Below are 23,460 nucleotides of genomic sequence, written 5' to 3'. Positions count from 1 at the left end.
AGTCGGAATGTTTGCGCTAGCCAGGTTAGCCATTGTTAGCAATAACAGTTGATAACAACGTATTATTACGTATATTATTTAGTGCATTCAAACACCGTAGCAACATGTCGACAGATAGAAGTTGGACAGGAGTTTGTGTGTGTGTATGGCTGGTTTAATGAGACACAAATAAGATAGACGTGCTATTAAACTGTATATTACTGCAACTTTTACTACTGTTGATGCACGGAGCAGCCATGTTGGATTTTGAGGTCGGCTTTGCTCAGGGTACTGTGGGGTTCTCCGACTTTCCGAGTTGGAAATCCAACTCCAGTGGGCGTTCAATTTAAATTTCCAGCCTGGAATTCGGAAATTTCGACTTTCCAGTACAAATGGAATGCACCATTAGGTAAACATAAACATTTACATTTTTGATTTTATTTTGTCAGTGATGGTTTGGGATCGTGAAAGTTGTTTTAACAAATGTAGAAAATACTGTACGAAAAAGTGATTTCCTGGCATTGGCATATTGCTCGAATAGCATAGGATGAACTTACAAACTATAAGTATTTCCATATTTTCCGTCTCTTGCAGACACAAAGGGTTCTCAACAGAGTCGCCCTCCCAGGACCCATTTTACGCGTCTGTAGCTGCTTTCCCACTGTGAAAATAATGGCATGAATGAGGTCTGGTCTTGTAAACTTGACGGCCTGGCGTGGCTCTGAACAGCACCACAAAGAGTTAAAAAAAAATCCGATTTTCTGTTCCTGTGTAAAATGCTGCCTTTGTTTCTGGGTCATGAACCAGCCGAGGTCACTGGCTTTAACCAAGCCAAACAAACACAGTTTGCTCTAATTGATTCCTCTTCCAGCAGAGACAAGAATGTGTGTGTGTGTGTGTGGTGTGTGTGTGTGTGTTTACTTTAAAGGGATCTGTCAGGAGTTTAAGTAAATAGATAAGTGACAAAGTAAACATCAAACACACAGACACACACACACACACACACACACACACACACCATCCTACTTCAGGAATAGATTTCTATACACTTTAACAGTTTGTGCCTCGTATTAATTAATTAAAACCAATTTGACCATTTTTTTTTGTGTGTGTGTGTGTGTGTGTGTGTGTGTTTGTGTGTGTGTGTGTGTGTGTGTGTGTTTGTGTGTGTTTACTGGCAGTTCCTATAGAACTCTCTCTTAGCAGTAAATTGTCCACGCTCCATGACCTAACACTGGGTTAATAAGGTGATCCAGCAGCAGGGGATGGTTGGTGGAGGTCTTTAGGTCTGTGTGTGTGTGTGTGTGTGTGTGTGTGTGTGTGTGTGTGTGTGTGTGTGTGTGTGTGTGTGTGTGTGTGTGTGTGTGTGTGTGTGTGTGTGTGTGTGTGTGTGTGTGTGTGTGTGTGTGTGTGTGTGTTGGTGTGTGTGCATGCATCTGGTTAAGGATTTAAGTGGGTGTAGCCGAGCGTTCATGGTGTAAAGGTGTGTTTGCATGAGACAAATATGATCTTGAGACATGTGAGTGTAAATGACTGCACGACTGACTGCATGACTGAGTGTTGTTGATTTCCCAGTGTGAGTCGGCCATGCCTGTAAATTTCCAGCACAAATTACTTAGTAGGTTTTGGTGAAGACATAGGGTCCCATGATGATACCAAGACATGGATTTTGTAGCTTACGGCTGAGGCTGTGGTGAAGTCTGAAAGAAGTTCTGAGCATTTTTCTTTCTGCACAAATTCCAAGTATTGCTTTGGGATTGGTTGTGTAATGTTTTTTTTTAACAGGCTAAGCATATACCTAAAATAAAAGAGAGATATCATTCAAAGCCAGAATCGGGTCTGATGTTTGTGAAAGTACAGATAAGCTGTAATGGTACAGCATCTGTCTAGACTTGTACAAACTGGAGGCCTCTAGCACCCCTATTCGTCCCCCACAGTCCAGCCTAACCTGTACCCTGCCAGAGGCCAGACTTTGGTAACTGACAGCTGGGCTAACAAGCATAAAGGGGCCCCTATTGGGTAAGAGTCCCGCAGCTGATCATCACTCAGTAAACAGGCCTAGAGTTGGGAAGAGGGATGGATGGATGGATGGATGGATGGATGGATGGATGGATGGATGGAGCGAGGCTGTAGATAAATGAACAATGTGGAACAGTACAATGATGGTAGGATGCATCCTGAAAAAAAGTTGGGTGAAGCTTTCTTACATTTTGTCCATGATTGGCATACTTTCTGTACTCTAATTTCAAGAATATAATAAGTCTAAACTCCACTGTAGAGGTTTTACAATCTACTACTGGCAAAGTAACTGGAGGAATTGTAACTTCCCTTCTGGGAGAATTAAACAAATATATTTAGGAGAGTAGGATATTTTATTTGGGAGTGTTGTCTCTATTGTCCGTGTCCCACTGGCACACCTGTGTGAAGATAAGTGCAGGTGACATGCTTATTTCCAGCTGTTGACAGACAGGCTCTGCAGGAAGCCGAAATGAGCTTGTGGCGCCTCATTGCTGGAATTCATACTTGTATCACCTCAGTGGAAAAACCAGTATCACCAAAGTCATCCTAAATCAGGGTGTGTGCCCAACTGTGCCACAAGTAAATACCAAACAAGGTTGGTTAATTCTAATTGGTGTGTTTCTACTCTCTATTCTCTTCTCTTCGTACTTTCTGCTCGCTATATGCAAGTTAGGTTTGCATTAATGTTAGTCTGTGCGCAATGAAAAGTAGGCGACTGACCATTGTTATGTACAAAAGCATGCATCTATTAAATATTTTGTTGGATAGAAAGAGACCAGTTACCTGAGTGTGTAATGAAAAACAAAAGTACTTGAGTGCACAATAAACTGTATAGTTTAGTGATAGTGTTAACTTCGAAAAAAACAGAAGGCCAGTGGCTTAAAAACCCACTGCTTTAATTGGTGACATTTGAATGAATTGTGTTTTAGCATGTAATGAGCATGTACTTGTATGCTTATTGTGTTGCACCTCTGAGGATGCATGTGTACGCTATAAGCATTCGGATGACGGGATACATCTCACGTTGAACTGCAGAGGCTGCTAGTAGTTTGCAGCGGTAACTGGCAGTAAAAGGAAGCAACATGTCAATATAAGAGAAGGAGAAAACCACAAGTCCAGGGGACTGTTGCACAAAGGTAGAATGATGAAATCCAGGATAACTGAAAAAGCGCAGCTTGACTTCATTTATGGGTCTCTCTGGTCGACCTGGCAGCCATGTTCCTTGTTGTGCAATGTGGCGAAGTAAGCTCGCGTTCTTACTTGGTCGGAAGGGACATCTGACCATCCCCCTAAGCCCTAACACTCGATCAAGACGAGGATTCGGACAGCACTAGCTCTCACGTGAACGCGCACAACGAGGGATAAGACAAAGGGTTAGGGATAAGGGGAGGATTCGGATTCAGCCTTAGTGTGATCCGCTCATCGTGACTTAATCGGTTGCACGTTTGCCGAGCCAGGATGAGAAGGTGAAGCTATGTCAAGCCAGGTGTACATAGTTGGGATAAGTGCACGTTCACGGCTTTCTTAAATAGACAACGGCATCGATCACAGATGCTAAAATGGAGAATACGCATTGTGTATTCTTTACACAGAGTGAGCAGCAGCTTCATATGGAATTATGACAACGTGAAACACATTTGTAAAAAAGAAACACGGCCGCTGTAATAAAACAGTGAGAGAAAGCGAGGCAGACGATCACGGACCGACTGAATGCGTAAGTAGCCTAAAAATTTACATTTACTGACCACTGCTCTGAATTGAAACTGCCATACCATTCAAGAAGTTAGGCTAATTGTTTGCACAAATGAGCAGTTGGGCTATTTGCCTTAAAAGTGAGCAGAAGACTAATGTTACGCAGGAAATATACCATGAAGATCAATTACAACCACTAATCGACAATGCTGTGAAGCGTAGCCTACATATCCCTCTCTCTCTCTGTCTCTCTCTCTCGTATTGGCTAAAATATAAATTACCTAAGGAATATATTTACTCCCACTGCTCGCTTTTCAGGCAAAGTGTAAAACAGTTTTTTTGTGGAAATAATTAACTAACTCCTTAAATGGTTTCATTTAAGAGCAGTAGTTTGTAAATGTATATTTTTAGATATATCATTCAGTCGCTTCTGCAACGTTGTTTCTCACTTTTTTGTTTTAGTTTTTTACAGAGGCAGTTTCCTTCTTTATTTATTGTATGCTTTCCTAGTAGGTCTATATGGACATAGAAAAGAAAGACTGAAGAAATTGGAATCTAGAAACTACAGTATAAAGATAATTTAAGTGATACATTTATTGCACACTTTAAACATGACTGTAACACAGTGTATTCATCAGTTATTTCCCCCCCAGCGAAATAAAATTTTTGGCGTAACTAATAACCTTAATTATGGCTCCGTTTCACTTTGGTGCCAGAGCCCTGGCACTGAAATACCAAATTGCAATGTAGTAATTATCAGTGATATAACTTACACCTGTGTCTCATATGCCAAAATGTGAGCTGTGAGAAAGGTCTGTTAATAGCTCAAATTAAAACATTTCAGCTTTCAGATTGCCCAACTAGTTTCTTTTTTGCAGACTATCTATGTGTATTAACAGGTTAAATAGATACAGATACAGATAGAATACAGACATGTATAAAGAGTCAAAGATCTTGTAGAGTCACCCACAATGTCCATTGGCCTTTCTTATATTAAAAATAAACACACACTACACATGACCCTCAATGACATGAAACTAACCCCTACACTTACTGCGTGTCTGAACAAGGACATTACAGGCATGTTGTTCAGTCGTCTCACATGCATCTGTGGAACAGATACACATCTATTTTAATCAATCTGTATGTCTACACAGGCTGTGTAAAGGCTCTCGCAAGTATAGACATCCCCCCTCTCAAGGCTTTAAATTTAAATTGGTCCTTTTAAAAAGATAGAAGTTGAAGAACACACACACACACACACACACACACACACACACACACACACACACACACACACACACACACACACACACACACTCCTCTAATGTCAGGTACTTGTCACTGCAGTTCTGTTTGGAACAACTTCAGCAGGAAATAAAAATCTGTCTGTTGGCGTTTGCCCACAAACTCCTCAAGCTAAACCCAGATACCGTTGTGTAAACCGGCAGGATCTGGTATTGTACTGGGAGAGGGGTTGATCCCCTTACAGTAACGTTTCCCAAACCCAGAGAAGAGAATTGAGGTCTGACACGCAGTAGCAGCACACCTAAATGCCACTTTGCATTTTTCCATCTTAACAGCAGCAGCAGAGCTGTCATATACCTGAGTCAGACTCCACAACACCCTGGCGTCGCTATGGAAGCCACACAGGCCAAACCATCCACTGATCTGGCAAAGGTGACTGTCAATAATGATGATGGATTATAAGTCAGCGATCCCCCCCTCTTTCCTTTTTTTTTTGGTGCAAACGCACCATTTTGTATGATTATCTCTCTAACAACACTGTAACTACTGTGGGTAACCAGGTTAAGGAGTGCCTAATAACTATACTAACTCATAACTAACTATAATATTTTTTATTCATGCCTGCTGAGTGCACCTTTGCTTAAGTTGTGAGGGTTTTATTTTACTACAGCCTAGCTCTGAGGTCAAGCTGCTGCATCAACATGCATTCACATGTATGTAGCATGCTTCAAGCAGGCACTGGATCCCTACCATGACCCTGACCTGTGACTTCCACATGGAGCCTTTGGAAGCTTTGTACTGTACGTGAAGCTACTTCTGGCTTTGACAAATGGCAAGCTGCAATTTATGCCTTTTTTAACGCAACAAAAACTTGAAGCGAGTGGAGACAGAGAGAGCTCCCAGAGTCTTTAGACAACAAGACACAAAGTAAGGAGGACTGGTGGAGGAAAAAGAAAAATCCAGCAGGTATTGAAAGACGTGACTCAAGTCAGATCAAGATTCGTGAGCTGGTGAAAGCCTAAAGAGGGAGTTTTACAGTAGTTTCAAATAACAGGAGATAGCTGTCACACACTGTGTTATTAATTTGTTCCAGAGGTGTGTGTGTGTGTGTGTGTGTGTGAGTGTGTTTTGCCAAAATGAATGGCAATATTAAGAAAGACGTTCGGCACAGAGAAGATGAGCTTTCCAAAAAGAAGGTAACTAAAGTAAGTGTAGTATGTGTTTGATTGTTCTTTCTTTCACACAGTTACATGTAATTGTGTTCAGTGCGACATATTTATGTTCCGCTACTGTGAGTCAAGAGGTGATTTGGCTTTGTCTGTCTCAAAGTTCACAGTCATGTAGAGGGAAGACCACAACAAGTCCTGAACACATCTCCTTCTGCCTTATTTAATCATTTTAAGTAAGAGAATTCATTCATCCCTCTTCATCCCAATATAGACTTAATCACAGCTGTCACTTCCCAGTCTAGACAACAGTTGTCACCACTCAGGTGTTAACTGCTGCGTAGGAGCTGACTAAGTTGCTGGCGATGTCTCACAGTCTCTGTTTACTTGTAGTTCACATCATAAAACTGTAAAGCCGTTTTCACACTAAACGTCTATTTGGATTACTGATCGAGACGTGAAAGCAAAGACCAACAGAAATGTCTTTGTAGGACTTTTCCTCCTGTAGCATCACATGACCTTTTTTCTTCTATATTTTTCCTCAAGTTTTTACTGACTAGAGCCAAACTGCTCGATGGATACAAAGTGTTAAGCAACAATTTTGTATAGATGTTCATGGTTCCCAGACAATATATCCTAATGACTTTAATGACACCTCTAATTATCCTATTCAGTCACCATGAGGTTGACATTTTTGGTTTTAATTGAAAAAATATATCAACAATTATACTGTAGTATTGCTATGAAATATTGTACAGATATTCATTGTCCTCGGAGGAAAAAAAAAGTCTTCCTCTTAATTTTTCATCTAGTGCCGGTACCAGGTCAACATTTCTGTTCGTCCAATACTCTTGTTTGTGACCAAATACTTACAAAATGTTGGTGTTTGTTTGTGCTTAAGCCGCCTCAGATAGCTGCTAGCATGACTGTAGACTCTTACTGGGCAGATTTGCCTAAGTGCACAGGGGATAAAGATCAAGAGTTGTCAAAGCAACTTAGGCTGTGTCATTTAAATAATTAGTTTCCGTTGGTTAATTTGTTTGCTGCATTGTGTTTTTCACAGTGCTGTTTGGTTTCATAACCGTAAGAACCAACCAAGTGATGGAAAGTTTGTTGGATTTGCCCCAAATGAAAATAAGCGTAGACATCTGTGTGTTCAGGATTAATGTTATGTTGTTAAATCCTTACACATGGTTGTTTGTGTATGTCCATTCATCACTTTGCAACACCCGCACAACACATATATGGCCGATTTTGTTTGCTTACACAACAGTTTTGGGGGCTAAGAGTTTTAGAAAGATTGAAGCCGTTAAACAGATTTTACTGGTACTGTAAGCTTTTTCAGGCATTAGGTAACAGGATATTCCACTTTGGGGAGTTTCGGGGGCGTGGGAGTTGAGAGAAGGTTTTTACCACAAACTCAACTCTGCTTTTTTTTTTTTCTCCATGAAAATGAAGTAATCTCCCCGTAGACCAACTTTCTAACACAATTTATGATACCCTCTCTCCCTCTTTGTACCTTCATTCCTAACTGTACTGTCCCTCCTCCTCCCTCCTTCACCTCTTCCACAATCCCCCAAAATCCTTCCTCGCCGATTTTCCTTAAAGTGGAAATCTTTTATTAGTTGATTTTGGCTTCATCTCTAGTGATTAAAAGGTCAGTGCTGTGGCGATTTCACCCAACATGGTTGATCCTTTTGATTTCCTGTAAGTGGTGCTCTTCATGGTGGGTATTGCTTCTCATGCTAACTCAAGTTTGTTTTTTATTCTAATAAAACTGGAAAAGGAAAACCCATCCCTTCCTGTGCACCGAAGCATGTTTAACACAAGTCTTAGTTGAACTTAGAGCTACAGTGGGGAAAAGTGACACCTGTACAAAATAGCTCCCAGATGTCTGCTCCCTTTTGTTGCTCTTTTATCGCGGCCACTGTGTTTTTGTCACCCGTATTTCCAGTTTCCCTTGGTGACTTCTTTAATCTTCGTAATGCTCCGTACTGACACAGAGTGTAAACAAAGGAAGAATACCGAGCCTCCCCCACCTGGCAAGATTTAACCACAGGAGTTGTGCTGCTTTCCTTTGATATCTCAGTACTCACCCCTGACTGGAATGAAAAGGAAAAACAATACAGTGAAATCAAATGACAAAGGCTATGTTTAGTATGTTTGGGTTTGAGTATTTAAATTAAAAAGAAAATAGTAAATTGCAATATTCTGCGATATATTGCAATTTATTACCTTTTTTCCAACTTCAGATTTTTCCCAATTTCAAATTATGTCCCCAAAAGGAAACTTTGTCAATATCTGTTTTTCTTAGAAATGTGGGAACATAGGGACTAATTTTCATTGAAAAAAAAATTCTTAGAAATGTGGGACCATAGGGCTGTGGGACCTCCATTTTCCATTGCAAATTTAGTACCGCCTCATGCGTGAGGCGCGCATGGCTGGTCGTCATAACGCCGCCGCAGGAAACTGCCGTGACCTAACGTGACACACACACAGAACGTCAAAGATGTGTTGTTTTTGACTCTCGGCATGTGCCTGTCGCCACAGCCAGAAGACAAATTTTGTTTCAAAAGAAAACATCGCTGGCTAAACTATTTCAAAAAAGGCGGTTTTGTTCATGACACCCCCGTCTGTCGCTTGCAATGATGACGCAGCGATTAGTGACGATTCTTTCCAACCAATCAGTAGTCTGCAGGTTTTCACGTCACCTTTTGGTATCGCCTCAGCTCGCCTGCAACCTCGACGGAGGGGATACTAAAAAAAGTACCTGCTGGCTAGTACCAGGGACTTTTTTTCATAATGGAAAAACCAAAAAAGGCGAGTAGAGGCCAGGCGAGCGGGTACCATGTAATGGAAATACGCCAAAAGTTGAAACCCAGAAGTCTGGAAACTGTGACTGATGTTTGTCACAGACATTTTGGGTGGTTCACCTTCATTTTTTTCGTCCAAACAAGTTTGGCTAAATTGGGGCTTTGTTTACAACCTGTCTGGTTGTCTGACTTCTTCTTACTGATGATGACTTCCCAGGTCCCAGCAAGTAATTTATAGAGTAAAATGGTTTTAGAAATCATGCCCAAACCTCAAAAAAAATAAAAAGATCAGAGTTGTAAGCAGATGCATTGCTTAATTCTTCTTTAGTAATAGTTAGTCACGCAGCAGTTGTGCTTGAACAGGATTTTGTAGGACTCCATCCACCTCAGTTTGAGAGAATACACTGTCATATCTGGCTTTTGTCATGCACTTTAAGTTTAGCGGAGGCAGGCTTTGTTTACAGCAGATTTAGATGTATGGAGGCAGTTGTCAGCTACCAGCTATTAAGCCACCAAATGTTCTCTCTCTCTCTCTCTCTCTCTCTCTCTCTCTCTCTCTCTCTCTCTCTCTCTCTCTCTCTCTCTCTCTCTCTCTCCCTGTTAGTTTCTCTCTCTCCACCTTTCTCTTATCATGGGGAGGACAAAGGTTTATGTGAGCCTTTCATTCTGTCTCACAGTGAGCGATGGTTGCAGTGTATTGTGGGTAACAGAATCCAGCTGTGTTGTAGACTTGGTGTGTGTGTCTGTGTCTGCTGGTGTGAACACATGCAGGAGTGTGTGTGTATGTGTGTGTGTTTGTTGCTATGCTGCTCTGCAGGTCTTTGGTGCATGTTGACCTTTTTCGTGTCATTTTGACGCCGATGTTTTGCTTTCATCATGCGGCCTTATCTACGTTCAGACAAATGGCCGATGATATACTGTGTGCCATGAAGTCTTAACCGCAGAATAACTCAGAATAACTGTCACATTTAATCATGGATTTATGAAAGAGCAAAGAGAACTGGTTTTGCAACTCCAGGTTAAGTGAACGCAGGAAGATGTTCCCCATGCTTTGACTGCTGTGGTTAATATGGTACATGGCAGATTCTTGGCTTTGTAATGTGGGCAGCCGTTCACTATCAAACAACAGAAGAGGGCCAAGATGATAAAAAAGAGAGGTACTTATGCATAGATTGAGCTGTCAGCTTTTCATTTTTCACTTCATCTCTTCCTGCATCCTTGTTTCCCTCCCACTCTTTCTGTCATTCCGTTTAAAAGTTGAGCAATGTTCAAAAAGTGCATATCAACCAGCTGTGATTGAAGAACATACATGTTTTCCTGCAAGTTCTTTTAAAATATTGCATTAAGGGAATTTCTGCCCTGCCAATTTGGCATTTGATGCTTGGCTTAAGAGCTCTTTATTTGTTTTTCATTGCTGAACTGAACATGGCAGTCAAAACTCACACAACAAGGATGTCACAAGTACAGCATATAAGCTATACTACTACTTCAACTAATACTAATCATAAATTATTATAATTGTAAGAGTCTTGGTCAAAATCCTGCACTGATAAACTCAAATTAAGCACAAGTGTGTTTACATGTTTATAATATAACAGTATTAAGTAACACCAAATCAGGAATAATACAACTCATTAGAACCTAAAAACTACCATTATTAATACCATACATTTACCATAATGCCCTCAGTGAAAGAATCAACCTTCAAAGAACAAGTCCAGAAATTAAAACCCTAATAATGCTATATGTAATCAGTTAGTTAGTTAGGAACCGAATATGGAAACCAATGTCTTTGGACTCACTATCCATCCATCCATCCATCTTCGTCCGCTTATCCGGTGTCGGGTCGCGGGGGGAGCAGCTCCATCAGGGGACCCCAAACTTCCCTTTCCCGAGCAACATTAACCAGCTCCGACTGGGGGATCCCGAGGCGTTCCCAGGCCAGGTTGGAGATATAATCCCTCCACCTAGTCCTGGGTCTTCCCCCGAGGCCTCCTCCCAGCTGGACGTGCCTGGAACACCTCCCTAGGGAGGCGCACAGGGGGCATCCTCACCAGATGCCCGAACCACCTCAACTGGCTCCTTTCGACTCAAAGGAGCAGTGGCTCTACTCCGAGCTCCTCACGGATGACTGAGCTTCTCACCCTATCTCTAAGGGAGACGCCAGCCACCCTCCTGAGGAAACCCATTTCGGCCGCTTGCACCCTGGATCTCGTTCTTTCGGTCATGACCCAGCCTTCATGACCATAGGTGAGGGTAGGAACGAAACTGACCGGTAGATCGAGCTTTGCCTTCTGGCTCAGCTCTCTTTCGCTACAACGGTGCGAGTAGATGGAATGTCATACCGCACCCGCGCGCTCGATTCTCTCCGACCAATCTCCCGGCTCCATTGTCCCCTCACTGTAACAAAACCCCAAGGTACTTGAACTCCTTCACTTGGGGTAAGGACTCATTCCCTACCTGGAGAAGGCATTCCATCGGTTTCCTGCTGAGAACCATGGCCTCCGATTTAGAGGTGCTGATCCTCATCCCAACCGCTTCACACTTGCGCTGCGAACCGATCCAGTGAGTGCTGAAGGTCGCAGGCCGATGATGCCATCAGGACCACATCATCTGCAAAAGCAGCGATGAGATCCCCAGCCCACCGAACCACGAACCCCTCCCCACCCCGACTACGCCTCGATATCCTGTCCATAAATATTACAAACAGGATTGGTGACAAAGCGCCCCCTGGCGGAGGCCAACCCTCACCTGAAACGAAGCCAGACTTACTGCCGAGAACCCGGGCACAGCTCTCACTTTGGTCGTACAGAGATTGGATGGCCCTGAGTAGAGACCCCCTCACCCCATACCTCCGCAGCACCTCCCACAGTATCTCCCCGGGGACCTCGGCCTAGCCTTCTCCAAATCCACAAAACACATGTAGACCGTTTGAGCATACTCCCAGGCCCCTTCCAGGATCCTTGCGAGTGAAGAGCTGGTCCGTTTTCCTACCGGACCAGGACGGAACTGCAGTTTTCCTCCTCAACCTGAGGTTCGACTATCGGCCGAACCCTCCCTTTCCAGCACCTTGGAGTAGACTTTACCAGGGAGGCTGAGAAGTGTGATACCCCTGTAATTGGCACACACCCTCTGGTCCCCCTTTTTTAAAAGGGGAACCACCACCCCAGTCTGCCACTCCTTTGGCACTGTTCCAGACTTCCACGCAATGTTGAAGAGACGCTGTCAACCAGGACAGCCCCTCCACACCCAGAGCCTTGAGCATTTCTGGACGGATCTCATCAATCCCCGGGGCTTTGCCACTGTGGAGTTGTTTGACTACATCAGTGACTTCCCGGCCCGGGAAATCGGACGACAATCCCGTCATCCTCCAGCTCTGCCTCTAACATAGAGGGCGTATTAGTCGGATTCAGGAGTTCCTCAAAATGCTCCTTCCACCGCCCTATTACCTCCTCAGTTGAGGTCAACAGTGTCCCATCCTTACTGTACACAGCTTGGATGGTTCCCCTCCCCTCCTGAGGTGGCGAACAGTTTTCCAGAAGCACTTTGGTGCCGAACCGAAAGTCCTTCTCCATGTCTTCTCCAAACTTCTCCCACACCCGCTGCTTTGCCTCTTTCACGGCAGAGGCTGCAGCCCTTCGGGCCCCTTCGGTACCCTGCAACTGCCTCCGGAGTCCTCTGGGATAACATATCCCGGAAAGACTCCTTCTTCAGTCGGACGGCTTCCCTGACCACCGTGTCCACCACGGTGTTCGGGTGGTCACCCCTTGAGGCACCTAAGACCCTAAGACCACAGCTCCTCGCCGCGTTCAGCAATGGAAACTTTGAACATTGTCCACTCTGGTTCAATGCCCCCAGCCTCCACAGGGATGCCCGAAAGCCCGACGGCGGTGCGAGTTGAAAGTCCGTTGGACAGGGTCCTCCTCTCAGACGTTCCCAATTTACCCGCACTACACGTTTGGGCTTACCAGGTCTGTCCAGAGTCTTCCCCCACCCCCTGACCCAACTCACCACCAGATGGTGATCGGTTGACAGCTCTGCCCCTCTCTTCACCCGAGTGTCCCAAACATACGGCCTCAGATCAGATGAAACGATTATAAAATCGATCATTGACCTTCGGCCTAGGGTGCTCTGGTACCAGGTACACTTATGAGCATCCCTATGTTCGAACATGGTGTTCGTTATAGACAATCCATGACTAGCACAGAAGTCCAACAACAAACAACCACTCTGGTTTAGATCAGGGAGGCCGTTCCTCCCAATCACGCCTCTCCAGGTGTCTCCATCATTGCCCACGTGTGCGTTGAAGTCCCCCAGCAGAACAATGGATTCCCCCACTGGCGCCCCATGCAGGACTCCACTCAAGGTCTCCAAGAAGGCCGAATACTCCGAACTCCTGTTTGGTGCATATGCACAAACAACAGTCAGAGTTTTACCCCCACAACCCGCGGCGTAGGGAGGCGAACCCTCTCGTCCACCGGGATAAACCCCAACGAGCGGGCGCCAGCCGGGGGCTTGTTAGTATCCCCACACCCGCCCGCGCGCACACCCTGAGCAACTCCGGAGAAGAAAAGAGTCCAACCCCTATCCAGGAGTACAGTTCCAGAACCGAGACTGTGCGTAGAGGTAAGCCCCACCAGATCTAACCGGTAGCGCTCCACCTCCCGCACCAGTTCCGGCTCCTTCCCCCACAGAGAGGTGACGTTCCACGTCCCCAGAGCCAGCATCTGCTGCCCGGGTCTGGTCCGTCGAGGCCCCTGACCTTCACTGCCACCCATGTGGCAGCGCACCCGACCCCAGCGGTTCCTCCCACAGGTGGTGGGCCCATGGGCTGGAGAGATGGAGAGGACTCACTATGTATTAAAAAAAAAAACACAAGACAATTTATGTGGACTCATTAGGAACATAGCATTAAATAAACCTAATTTAAATGCTTCCACAAGCAATTTGAATTGCAGAGTATTGTGAATATAAAACAAAACAATGCTCCAATTAAGGTACATTGCCAATGGTCACAGGTGGAACAGGAGCCCCCAGTCCATCAGCTGATCTTTTGATGACATCAACACATAAAGAGACTATCTTTGGCAAGACATGCTGTCATGGAGGTTTGAATCCTTATAATCTGTGGTTGTAGGTGTTTCTACCTTACCACCCACCTGTGTGTTTTCTGAGTTAGATTTACACAAAGGCTGCAACTGACACATGCTGTTAGGATGGTTTACTACAGTGCATGTCTTAACACAGTCCCTTTGGAACAGCAAGACATATACACTGTTTACTTTGGATTTGACATTGCCCATAAATATGTAGAAGAAGTAGACATACTTTACGAATCCCACATGGGGAGATTTCATTTTTTTTATAGGAGAAAATATCCAGAGCTGAAACCTGTAATGTTCACTTTAATGTTTAAGAATTGTCAAAAGCAAAGCCTTCCCATATGCATGATTAGTTATTTTCTGATGCTAAAAGTCTCCTTTTGCGTCATATAACAAGCTGTTACTAAACACGCTTGGTCGGGACTATTGGCGTCCCTTTTGACGCAGTTATGCTAAGGAAAAGGTCCGTGACATGCGGGAGCCGGACGGTTGAGTTTAGGAAAAGGTTGTGGGTGGGCTTACGCTTCCGTGACACGTGGGAATAACGGGACGGTTAAAGAAGAAAGCGACTAGGAAACACACGGGACACGAACCACGGTCTACTGGGTGAAAGCCCTGTGTTTCACCCATCCAACCTCCTTACGCGGAATTTCGGCCTTACATACTACTCGCTAAAACCTGTGTAGCTGCTGCTCTCCCCGGTACGTTACACAAACACGCTGAAGGGCACTTTTTTCGTCGCTTCAGACGCTGACAGCCACTGTCCAAACATCTGTATTTTACGAGTTTGGAGTGAGAATGGGTTGCGTATTCTATTAATTCCTCTCTTCCTATATCATCAAATCATTCACTACGCCAGTGCTCCAGCAGCAGCATCCTTAAAGGAATGACAAGCAGGTCTTCTAATAACTCCTGTTACTGTTCTATAACGGTATAAGTGACTGCACACAATGAAAGATCCGGATTCCTCAGAGCAGAGCGTGTCCTGAAACTCGTCATGCACTTTAAACAAAAACAGTCAAATGCCTTGTCTTAGCCCTTTGTCATCAGTAGAACATGCTGTTAGATTTCAGACAGCTTCAGTGAGTGAGTGCATGTGAATCAAGGTGTGCATTGTTGTTTGACTGATTCTTAGTTAGAATAATGGCGATGATTGACTGGTTTGGTAACTTCAGCAATGTGATGCCACACATTTTTTACGTCATCTTCACTCATCCCTTCACACAGAAGAAGACAAATACTGTCACACTGGCACGAACAATTGACATTTTGTTTTAACATGACCCTTGTCACAAGGGTCATGTTAAATTTAGTTTCGTCTAAACTGTAGTGGAACTTAAAAAAAAGAAAAGACACAGTATCTGTATCTACACGTCAAATATCCTAATCCCTCTACACTAAAAAATGTCTTTTACTTATTGTTACTTTACTTGGATATTTGAGCTTAAGTGTGCAGAATGATGTATGTGCAGAGTTTTAATAGAAGGCTGTTTTTATATGAAACGGTTTCTTTCTTTTTACATTGAATGAAAGTTCAACACGTTTTGCACGTACAAGCAAGATTTATCTAATTAGTGTAGGACTTGCCCATTTCCACCTAAACAGATGTTCCCACCATTTTTAAGTTTTGGCCCAAACTGAAAATAAATCATACTTGGGATCTGTTTTATAAAACTTAAGAGCCTGTCAAAGATCCGACATCACCCTGTGGTTTACAACAAGACAAGGCAGATTGAGAAAGATTATTTCTACATACTCAAAACCCATTGTATTCCACCTCATTCTTTTGCCTTATTGCCACCCATTTGTTAATGGCAATAGTTACTTTCTATAAAACAAAGAAAAACATTAGAAACATGCTGAGAACTTGAATTTACAGACCAACCAATTAAGCGTGGCATTTTGGCTTATTATTTAGTCTGAGTAACAGGTTGGAGGTTTGATCTTTCACAAGTGTGCCAGCCCTAAAGCCCGACCACAAGATTGGCAGCTTCTGGTTTGTATTAGTCCCAATTTTGGTTCTAAATAACAAACAAAAACTTGTGTTTCAATCTTGTGTTTGCCCCTAAAATATCAATGCTCTTTTTGTCAATTGTCACTTTTTTAACCTTTCTGTTTCCCACCCTCTTCCCCCCACTTCCTTTCCTTTACCTCTCATCACCTTGTGCTTAATAAGGACAGATCTTGAGAGAATATTGCAAATTCCTGTCAACTGACGGGCTTTGACCTCATATGTTATGAGTAGAGGGGGATAAATGGAGGAGACAGAGGGCAGAAAGGGAGCGGAGGCATGGGGCCGGAGGTGCGCCCCTGACTTTAATAAAACATCTTAAGTTTCTCCTCAACTTCCACCTCAGGAGTCCTGGAAGGGGCAGGAGTGCAAGAGTTTACGAACACAGACCAGGTCAGAGGGGAGATAAGAAAAAAGGGTGATGCAGAGATATGTACTGCATCCTACTGCAGCCTAATGCACGTGATTAAAAACATGTCCCTGTTCTGCTGGACTTCTAGTTCATTTCTTACCCAATTTCCAAGTGTTCGAAAATGCTGATGAAATTAAACGAGATTGAAAAAAGTATTTTTAGGCTCCAACTGGTCTGGAGTACAACGTCACAGTATCCAGACTTGATGCCATCGTACTATTGAATCATTAATGCCGACCACACAGCAGTGTTTGCAGTTATCTCTATATAATTTGCGTGGACAAACGGCACATCCCATTCTACCTGAGGCTACATCTAAAATAGAAGTTAACTTTAGTTTATCCAGTCCAAACAGAGATGCTTATGGTAGCCCTGTACAAGTGAAGAGGATATTTGTCCTCCTTGACTCCATTGAAACATAAAACGAATATGTACAATACTTGGACGATATTTTATTTCTTCATATAACGTAGGTGCGAAATACATGGACAGTTTACCTTTGGAGTGAGAAAATAGTCACCAGACAAGGAAAGGAAACACAATGCATTATCTACGTAGAAGTCAGGCTAAGAGTAAGTTGGATTGTTTATCTTCTTGCACAGTGAAGTGAATGAAATAATTTATTACCAAGAGAAGGCCTGAGTAGGAGGAGGCCACTAAATCTGGACTACATAGACAGAACTTAAAGTGCTCATATTATGCTTTTTGGCTTGTAACACACATAACGTGTGTTACAAAGTGACGCACGTTTGTGCTCGCCTAGTTGCTAGCGTGGCACGCCCTCATACTCATTTTCTGACTGGCTAGTAGTCCTTACCTAGCTACTGTGCATGTGCGACTCCCAACAAAGATGGAACAGAAGTGAGATGCCTCACTCTGTAGCTAAAACAGAGAGCTCAACACACAGGGTGAAAAGAGGAGCTGCAGCAATGTGCAGTACAACAAAAATATGGTGTTTTTGGAAAATTAAACCATGTAAACCTATTCTGATATAACCTCTAAATACAATTATGAACCTGAATATTTGCATAATATGAGCACTTTAAAAGAAGATGAAGTTGTAAAAGTAGGAGGAGAGGCAGGGAAAGTTTGGAGGTTTGACCCACTTATCTCGTCGTAGAGCTCTGTTTGGACAGTTCAGTTAATAAGACCATGTGCTCTCTTAACTTTCAGTCAAATTTATGTGCCGGCAATTCAAATTGATATTGTTTCCACACTGACTAGCTGTAAGATGGACATTTAGATTTCCATTGCATGTTTAACCATCACCTACACTAACACATGCACACATTCATTTGTCTGATCTAAATTAGATCAGTTTTTGTTAAGTCTCTCACACACACACACACACACACACACACACACACACACACACACACACACACACACACACACACACACACACACACACACACTTGGCGCTGTTGTTTTTAGTAAAATGATTACACAAATATGTCAAAAGATGTGATTGAGTGTCGGTGTGCAACACACTCACAGCATATTTACCTTGGATATGTTTGTTTGTAGTAGCCGCGTGTTGCTGCGAGTGTCGAGCATCATTACTGCAGACTTGGTTTCATGGGCTAAGGACCATGTCATAAACACAGGGAAGAGGCTGAATGGGTTTCTCACTTACCCCAGAAAGTTCACCCTGGGTGGGCTGTGTTAACCCGTCGCCCCAGCCTTTGGGTCCTGATCCCTGGGGTGTCTGCTCCAAAGATGGTAAACAGCTAATTTGTGTGTGTGTGTGTGTGTGTGTGTGTGTGTGTGTGTGTGTGTGTGTGTGTGTGTGTGTGTGTGTGTGTGTGTGTGTGTGTGTGTGTGTGTGTAAGCTAAGGTTTGTTGATTGGTAAAGTGTGCTTGTATCCATTGTATTGTACTATACTGTTTGTCTGTGTGCCCGCATGCTTGAATGTGAGTGTATGGACGCATTTTTGAAAGGGATAAAGACAAAACTCCTCTGGCATTTATTTATGACCAAATGGTGTTAAGGCTTTAGGAATTAGAAAAATACTTCTTACATAACTTATTTATTCCTCAGTAATGATGTCGTTAACAGCCTCTTTCGTTTACAGTATTTTATGTCTGAATTGTTTTTTACTATAAAGCCTCACTTTTTAATTGTGACCTGCTTAGTAAGCGAAGGGTGATTAACATCTCTCTCTCTCTCTCTCTCTCTCTCTTCTTCAGAGTTTTAGGCTGACGTCACCATGCTGCCCTACTTCCTCCTCTTCTTCCTCTCATCTGGTGTGGTGTTATCCTCCGACTGCCCAGCAGACTGTTCCTGCCAGACCCAGGGCTCGATATTCTGCATTCAACGACGCTCCAGCACTGTGCCTCGTGTCCCCACCACCACCCAACATCTATACATCTTCCAGAACGGCATCAACACTTTGTCTCAAGATGACTTCAAAGGCCTGGGGGAGTTGGAGTTGCTAGATCTGAGCCAGAATGAGCTGGCAGAGATTCCAGACAGTGTGTTTGAGATGCTCTCAAAACTGAAGAACTTAGACCTGTCCACCAACCACATTACCCACATTTCCAAAGGCAGTTTTTCTGGGTTGGTCCAGCTGGAGAGGCTGTATCTCCACGCAAACAACATTCAGAGCATACATTTGGAAGCTTTTGAGAGTTTAGAGATGCTACTGGAACTCAAGCTCCAAGGGAACCAGCTCACCTCGCTGCCATCTCTTCATTTCCCCAGGCTTCTGCTTCTAGACCTCAGCTACAACACCATCCCAACTCTGGGACCCTCAGACCTCCAGACTCCCCACCTGGAAGCCCTTAAAGTGGCCTCTCTGGGGCTTACCTCTGTGGATGAAGATCTCATAGCCTCTCTGGGGAACCTCCATGAGCTTGACATCTCCACAAACCAGTTAACTGAGGTACCCCAGGCCCTAAAGCAGGACTCCCTCAAGGGGCTGATCAAGCTCAGCCTGGCTGCCAACCCATTGGGCGAGCTCAAGGTGGAGGACTTCCAGAAACTAAGTGGACTTCAAGAACTGGATCTCAGTGGTCTTAATATTCAAGTATTTTCACAGAGTTTTTTCCAGAACTTCCCTAGGTTATTGCACCTGACAGCAGCTGAGAACCCATTTAATTGCATGTGTCCATTAGCTTGGTTCCATGTATGGCTAAAAGAGAAGGCTGTGAATCTTGGGAGGCCTGAGGAAACCAGATGTCACTTCCCTTTAGTTAATGCTGGGAAGATGCTTTCAGAACTGGAGCACAAAGATTTTGGGTGTCCACCCACCACAACAGTGCTGATTGGCTCCCCAATTGGAAGTACTCCTGTTACCCTGACGCCCACCACATCTCCAGAAACCATTCATACCAACGCCATTCCTCCTCCTCCTCCACCCAGTGAGACAACCGTCTCCTCAAAAACAGACAGCCCTCTTTCACCAGAACCTCCAGTCTCCCCAAGCTCCACCAGCGGGGAGCTAGGGGAGCACATCTGCCCACCGAACATCTGCCTCAATGGGGGCACTTGTAATTTTGACCCATTAGGTCAACTCAGCTGTATGTGTCTGTCGGGAACCTCTGGCCTCTACTGTGAAAATGTGGATGAGGTTCCTGAGCCACCGAAACCGTCAGCAGCAGAGGTTTTGATAGTTACCCATGAGACGCCCACTGAACTTGATGCTATCAGCTCACGGCAGGTCACATCCACATCTATTCTTCTTGACCTGCACCGTTTCATCGAGACACGGCCACATATCCGTGGCATCAGGTTGACCTACCGTAACCTCTCCGGGCCTGACCGCCGCCCCATTATCCTGAGTGTACCGGCATCCTACCCTGAGTACACTTTGCGTGGTTTGAAACCCAACTGTACCTACTCAGTCTGTGCCACTCCCCTGGGTGAAAGAATCAACGCAAGGGCCAACAGCTCTGTGGAAACAGGGTCGTGTACAGAGGCTCGCACTGAAGGGGTTCAAGTGTCATCCCCAGAGTCCAGGGTGGAGACACAGAGCCCGCTGACATACACGCTCATCCTTGCCCTAGCTGCACTGGCCCTGGTGCTGGGGTTGGCTGTCGTGGCGGGGACAATTATCTGTGTCCGAAAAAGAAGACAGGCAAAGGCAGGAAAGGAGCTGGAGCTGGGCCCAGCAGATTCTGATCCCATGGAACTGGAGGGGATCAAGGCCTGCCTGGAGAATGGGGGAAATGGTACACTACCCCACAAACAGCCTGAGATTGACCGCTGTCACACTCCTCAGCTGCCTTCATCCTTGCAACAAAATGAGGGTTTGGACTATGAAGTATCCTTGATGCAAGGACACTGCCCATCAAATAACAATCTAACATCCTTAAAGCCATCTTATTTCTAAGATGCAATAAAATACTAACACTTTCTTGAGAGAGTGGGCTTGCCCATCAGGACTTGAGAGATCCTGCTATGGCTTACTTAGTGGTTAAAAATCACATTTTCATTCCAATTTCAGATATCAACAATTTGAGAAGTGGCGCTTACTATCCTTTGTTGTCCAAATGATAACACTACGGACTGGATCATCTATTTTAGAGATACTGAATGATGAATTTAAGATTACAGCATATTGGAAATGTGCTAAACCACAGTGGGGCTATGATCAGGATGTGGTTTAAAGTCATCTAGCAGAGTTTGATGGTGGTGAAACCTAACCAAGTGATATAAACTAAGTGCAATCGACTAAAAGGGTCCTAGTAGCAAACTAAATACGGAAGTGCCTTTTTGCATTGACGCAACTGTCACCAGTGGCTCATTTAAAATAAAAATAAAAATCTTTGTTTATATAAAATAAACTATACGAATGAGCTGTAATCCTGCTGCTGGATTTGGGAGATACAGTTTGGAGAAAAGTGCCCCAGTGTTTGGGCTATAGAAATGGAGGAAGTGACCATGGTTTAAATAAAAAACAGCGATGCAGATGTGTGATGCCTGGACCACACGCCCCGGTACAAAATGGGTTTTTCGACCAACCACTCCACGGGGATTATGAATCTAACTTGCACTGAAAAGAAATATTTTTTTTCCTTTCCAGTGTCCCAGTCACAAACTGCCACAAGACTGATGATGGTCACATAAAGGAATGCAATAACACAAAAACTTTGAGAAAATACAAAGCTAGTAATAGGTTGATGACCATAAAAGCTGTCTAAACTTATATTGCTGTTCTCTAATTCTCTAATCTGAAACAAAACTTTTAAGTTTCTTCACATGTGGAGTTGGATTCTTCAGTGTCAACAGATTTACCATAATTCTCTCCACACATCCTGAAGCTTTTGGCTTCGTAGGAGATGAATTTGCTGTGAAAGATAAATGGACTGAATAAAGAGCCATTGAGAATGGACTTTGCCTGCATTGTTCTGTGCCGTGATGGGAAGGCTGTTTTGGCGAACTTATATCATGATATTTTGTTTTGGTCATGTTTTTTGTATTTTAATCATGTTTTTGCTGTTGATGTCCCTTAAGTATTGCTATGGTTGCTAGATGAAACATGAATTGTTCTCCCTTGAAAACGCCTGCTTATGTCATCAGGAATTCTATCCTTTTTTATTTTTAGCTGACATGTAGCTAAAACCTTATAGAGCTACTTGCAGTGTGTGCAAAGTAAATGCTAGCTTAGGTTCTTGAGCTAAAATGACTAAACACAAGCAACAATAATCAAATATCTAATGAAGCTTCAATTTAAAGATTTAATTAAAACGGTCATCTTTACATCAGTCACAGAATGCTTTTGTATGAGGTTCGCCAAAATGCGTCTGAGGAACTCACCAAGTGAATGTAACTATAAAGTGTATTAAGTGTCAGACACTTTATTTTCTCTGCCAGTTCTGCCAATGCTACATAAAGGACAAGCCACAGACTGTTTTTGAAAGCCAAAGCTGTCAAAATTGTGTTCAAAGGCCTATTGCCGCAGAGCCCACTGATTTAAAGCAGCACACGCGTGCAGAGAAAAGAAAAGCAAGTTCAAAGAGCTTGAAGGAAATTTGCTGTGAGTGTCAGTGAGTTTTAGGCACTAGTTTCCTCTTGGCGCTGCTGACTGAACCGTTTCTGAGATATGGTCTAGACCGTGTCCCCCTAAAGCTGTTCTCACACACCCTCTTACTGGCTCTCTGTGCCTCCACTCTAACCATCCAGTGTGATTTGGTCAACAAGGATTATAGGCGTGTGTGTGTGTGTTTGGTGACTGTTTTGCTTGTTTACCACCAACCAGACTGTGAAATGCACAGGCTAAGTGCACCGTTCTGATGTATTTGTTCTGTATTTCCTCTCTGGGCCTGGGAATGGCATAAGCTTTTAGTATTACTTTTTGTATATGTATCTTCCACTTTCATGAGACAGAATCTTAAATGGCAAAGTATAACAGGTCTGTGTGTGTGTGTGTGTGTGTGTGTGTGTGTGTGTGTGTGTGTGTGTGTGTGTGTGTGTGTGTGTGTGTGTGTGTGTGTGTGTGTGTGTGTGTGTGTGTGTGTGTGTGTGTGTGTCTTTTCAGCTTCCACAGTACCTTGTCTGCTTTATAATTGAGTCCATGCACTACACCCCAGCTCTGTCCAAAATCAACATTCTTTGGCTTCTCTGCTATCTTCATTCTGTCAATATTCCAGTATAAACACAGACACAGATGCTCATATATCTGCTCTCCCCCGATATATCAACTGGAAGACTCTTTGTATTGCTTGGGACAGGGAATGTTTGAAATATATTCAACATGTTTGTTACAGAACTTTCCCTTTTTATTTAGGGAAGCTTATCTTTTTTTTTTTTTTTTTTTTTATAGTTTTATGTTTGTCAATTATGTCAGTTATGTGTTTGTGTATGCCAGAAAAGCAATGCTGAGAAAAAGAACAGTATTAAAAAGATGTAATGTTAAATCTGCCCACGATTTTGTGTCTTGGTGTTGGCTTCCCGAATCAAGTCACTTGTATGGTTTTATAATGATGCAGTAACATACACATTCATGTGTGTTCCTCGTCCTTGTGGATTTGAGGAATTTTGGCCCATTTGAGGCTCAGTTCTGGATGTTGTCAT

General features: G+C 43.6%; 1 protein-coding gene across 1 annotated transcript in view; it reads left to right on the top strand.

Moving 5' to 3' along the window:
• LOC120567325 (vasorin-like) overlaps nt 1-21,778 on the top strand; it is a 35,038-nt gene extending 13,260 nt beyond the window's left edge. Inside the window, exon 2 of the mRNA XM_039814278.1 lies at nt 18,633-21,778. Coding sequence (XP_039670212.1) covers nt 18,653-20,776 — 2,124 coding nt within the window. The 5' untranslated portion in view covers nt 18,633-18,652 and the 3' untranslated portion in view covers nt 20,777-21,778. The remainder of the gene's footprint in view (nt 1-18,632) is intronic.
• Nucleotides 21,779-23,460: the final 1,682 nt, after the last annotated feature.

This window comes from Perca fluviatilis, chromosome 1 (genome assembly GCF_010015445.1).
Source record: "Perca fluviatilis chromosome 1, GENO_Pfluv_1.0, whole genome shotgun sequence".
Taxonomy (NCBI): domain Eukaryota; kingdom Metazoa; phylum Chordata; class Actinopteri; order Perciformes; family Percidae; genus Perca; species Perca fluviatilis.
The sequence above is the reverse complement of the archived record's forward strand: the minus strand, read 5'-3'. Positions and strand labels throughout refer to the sequence as shown.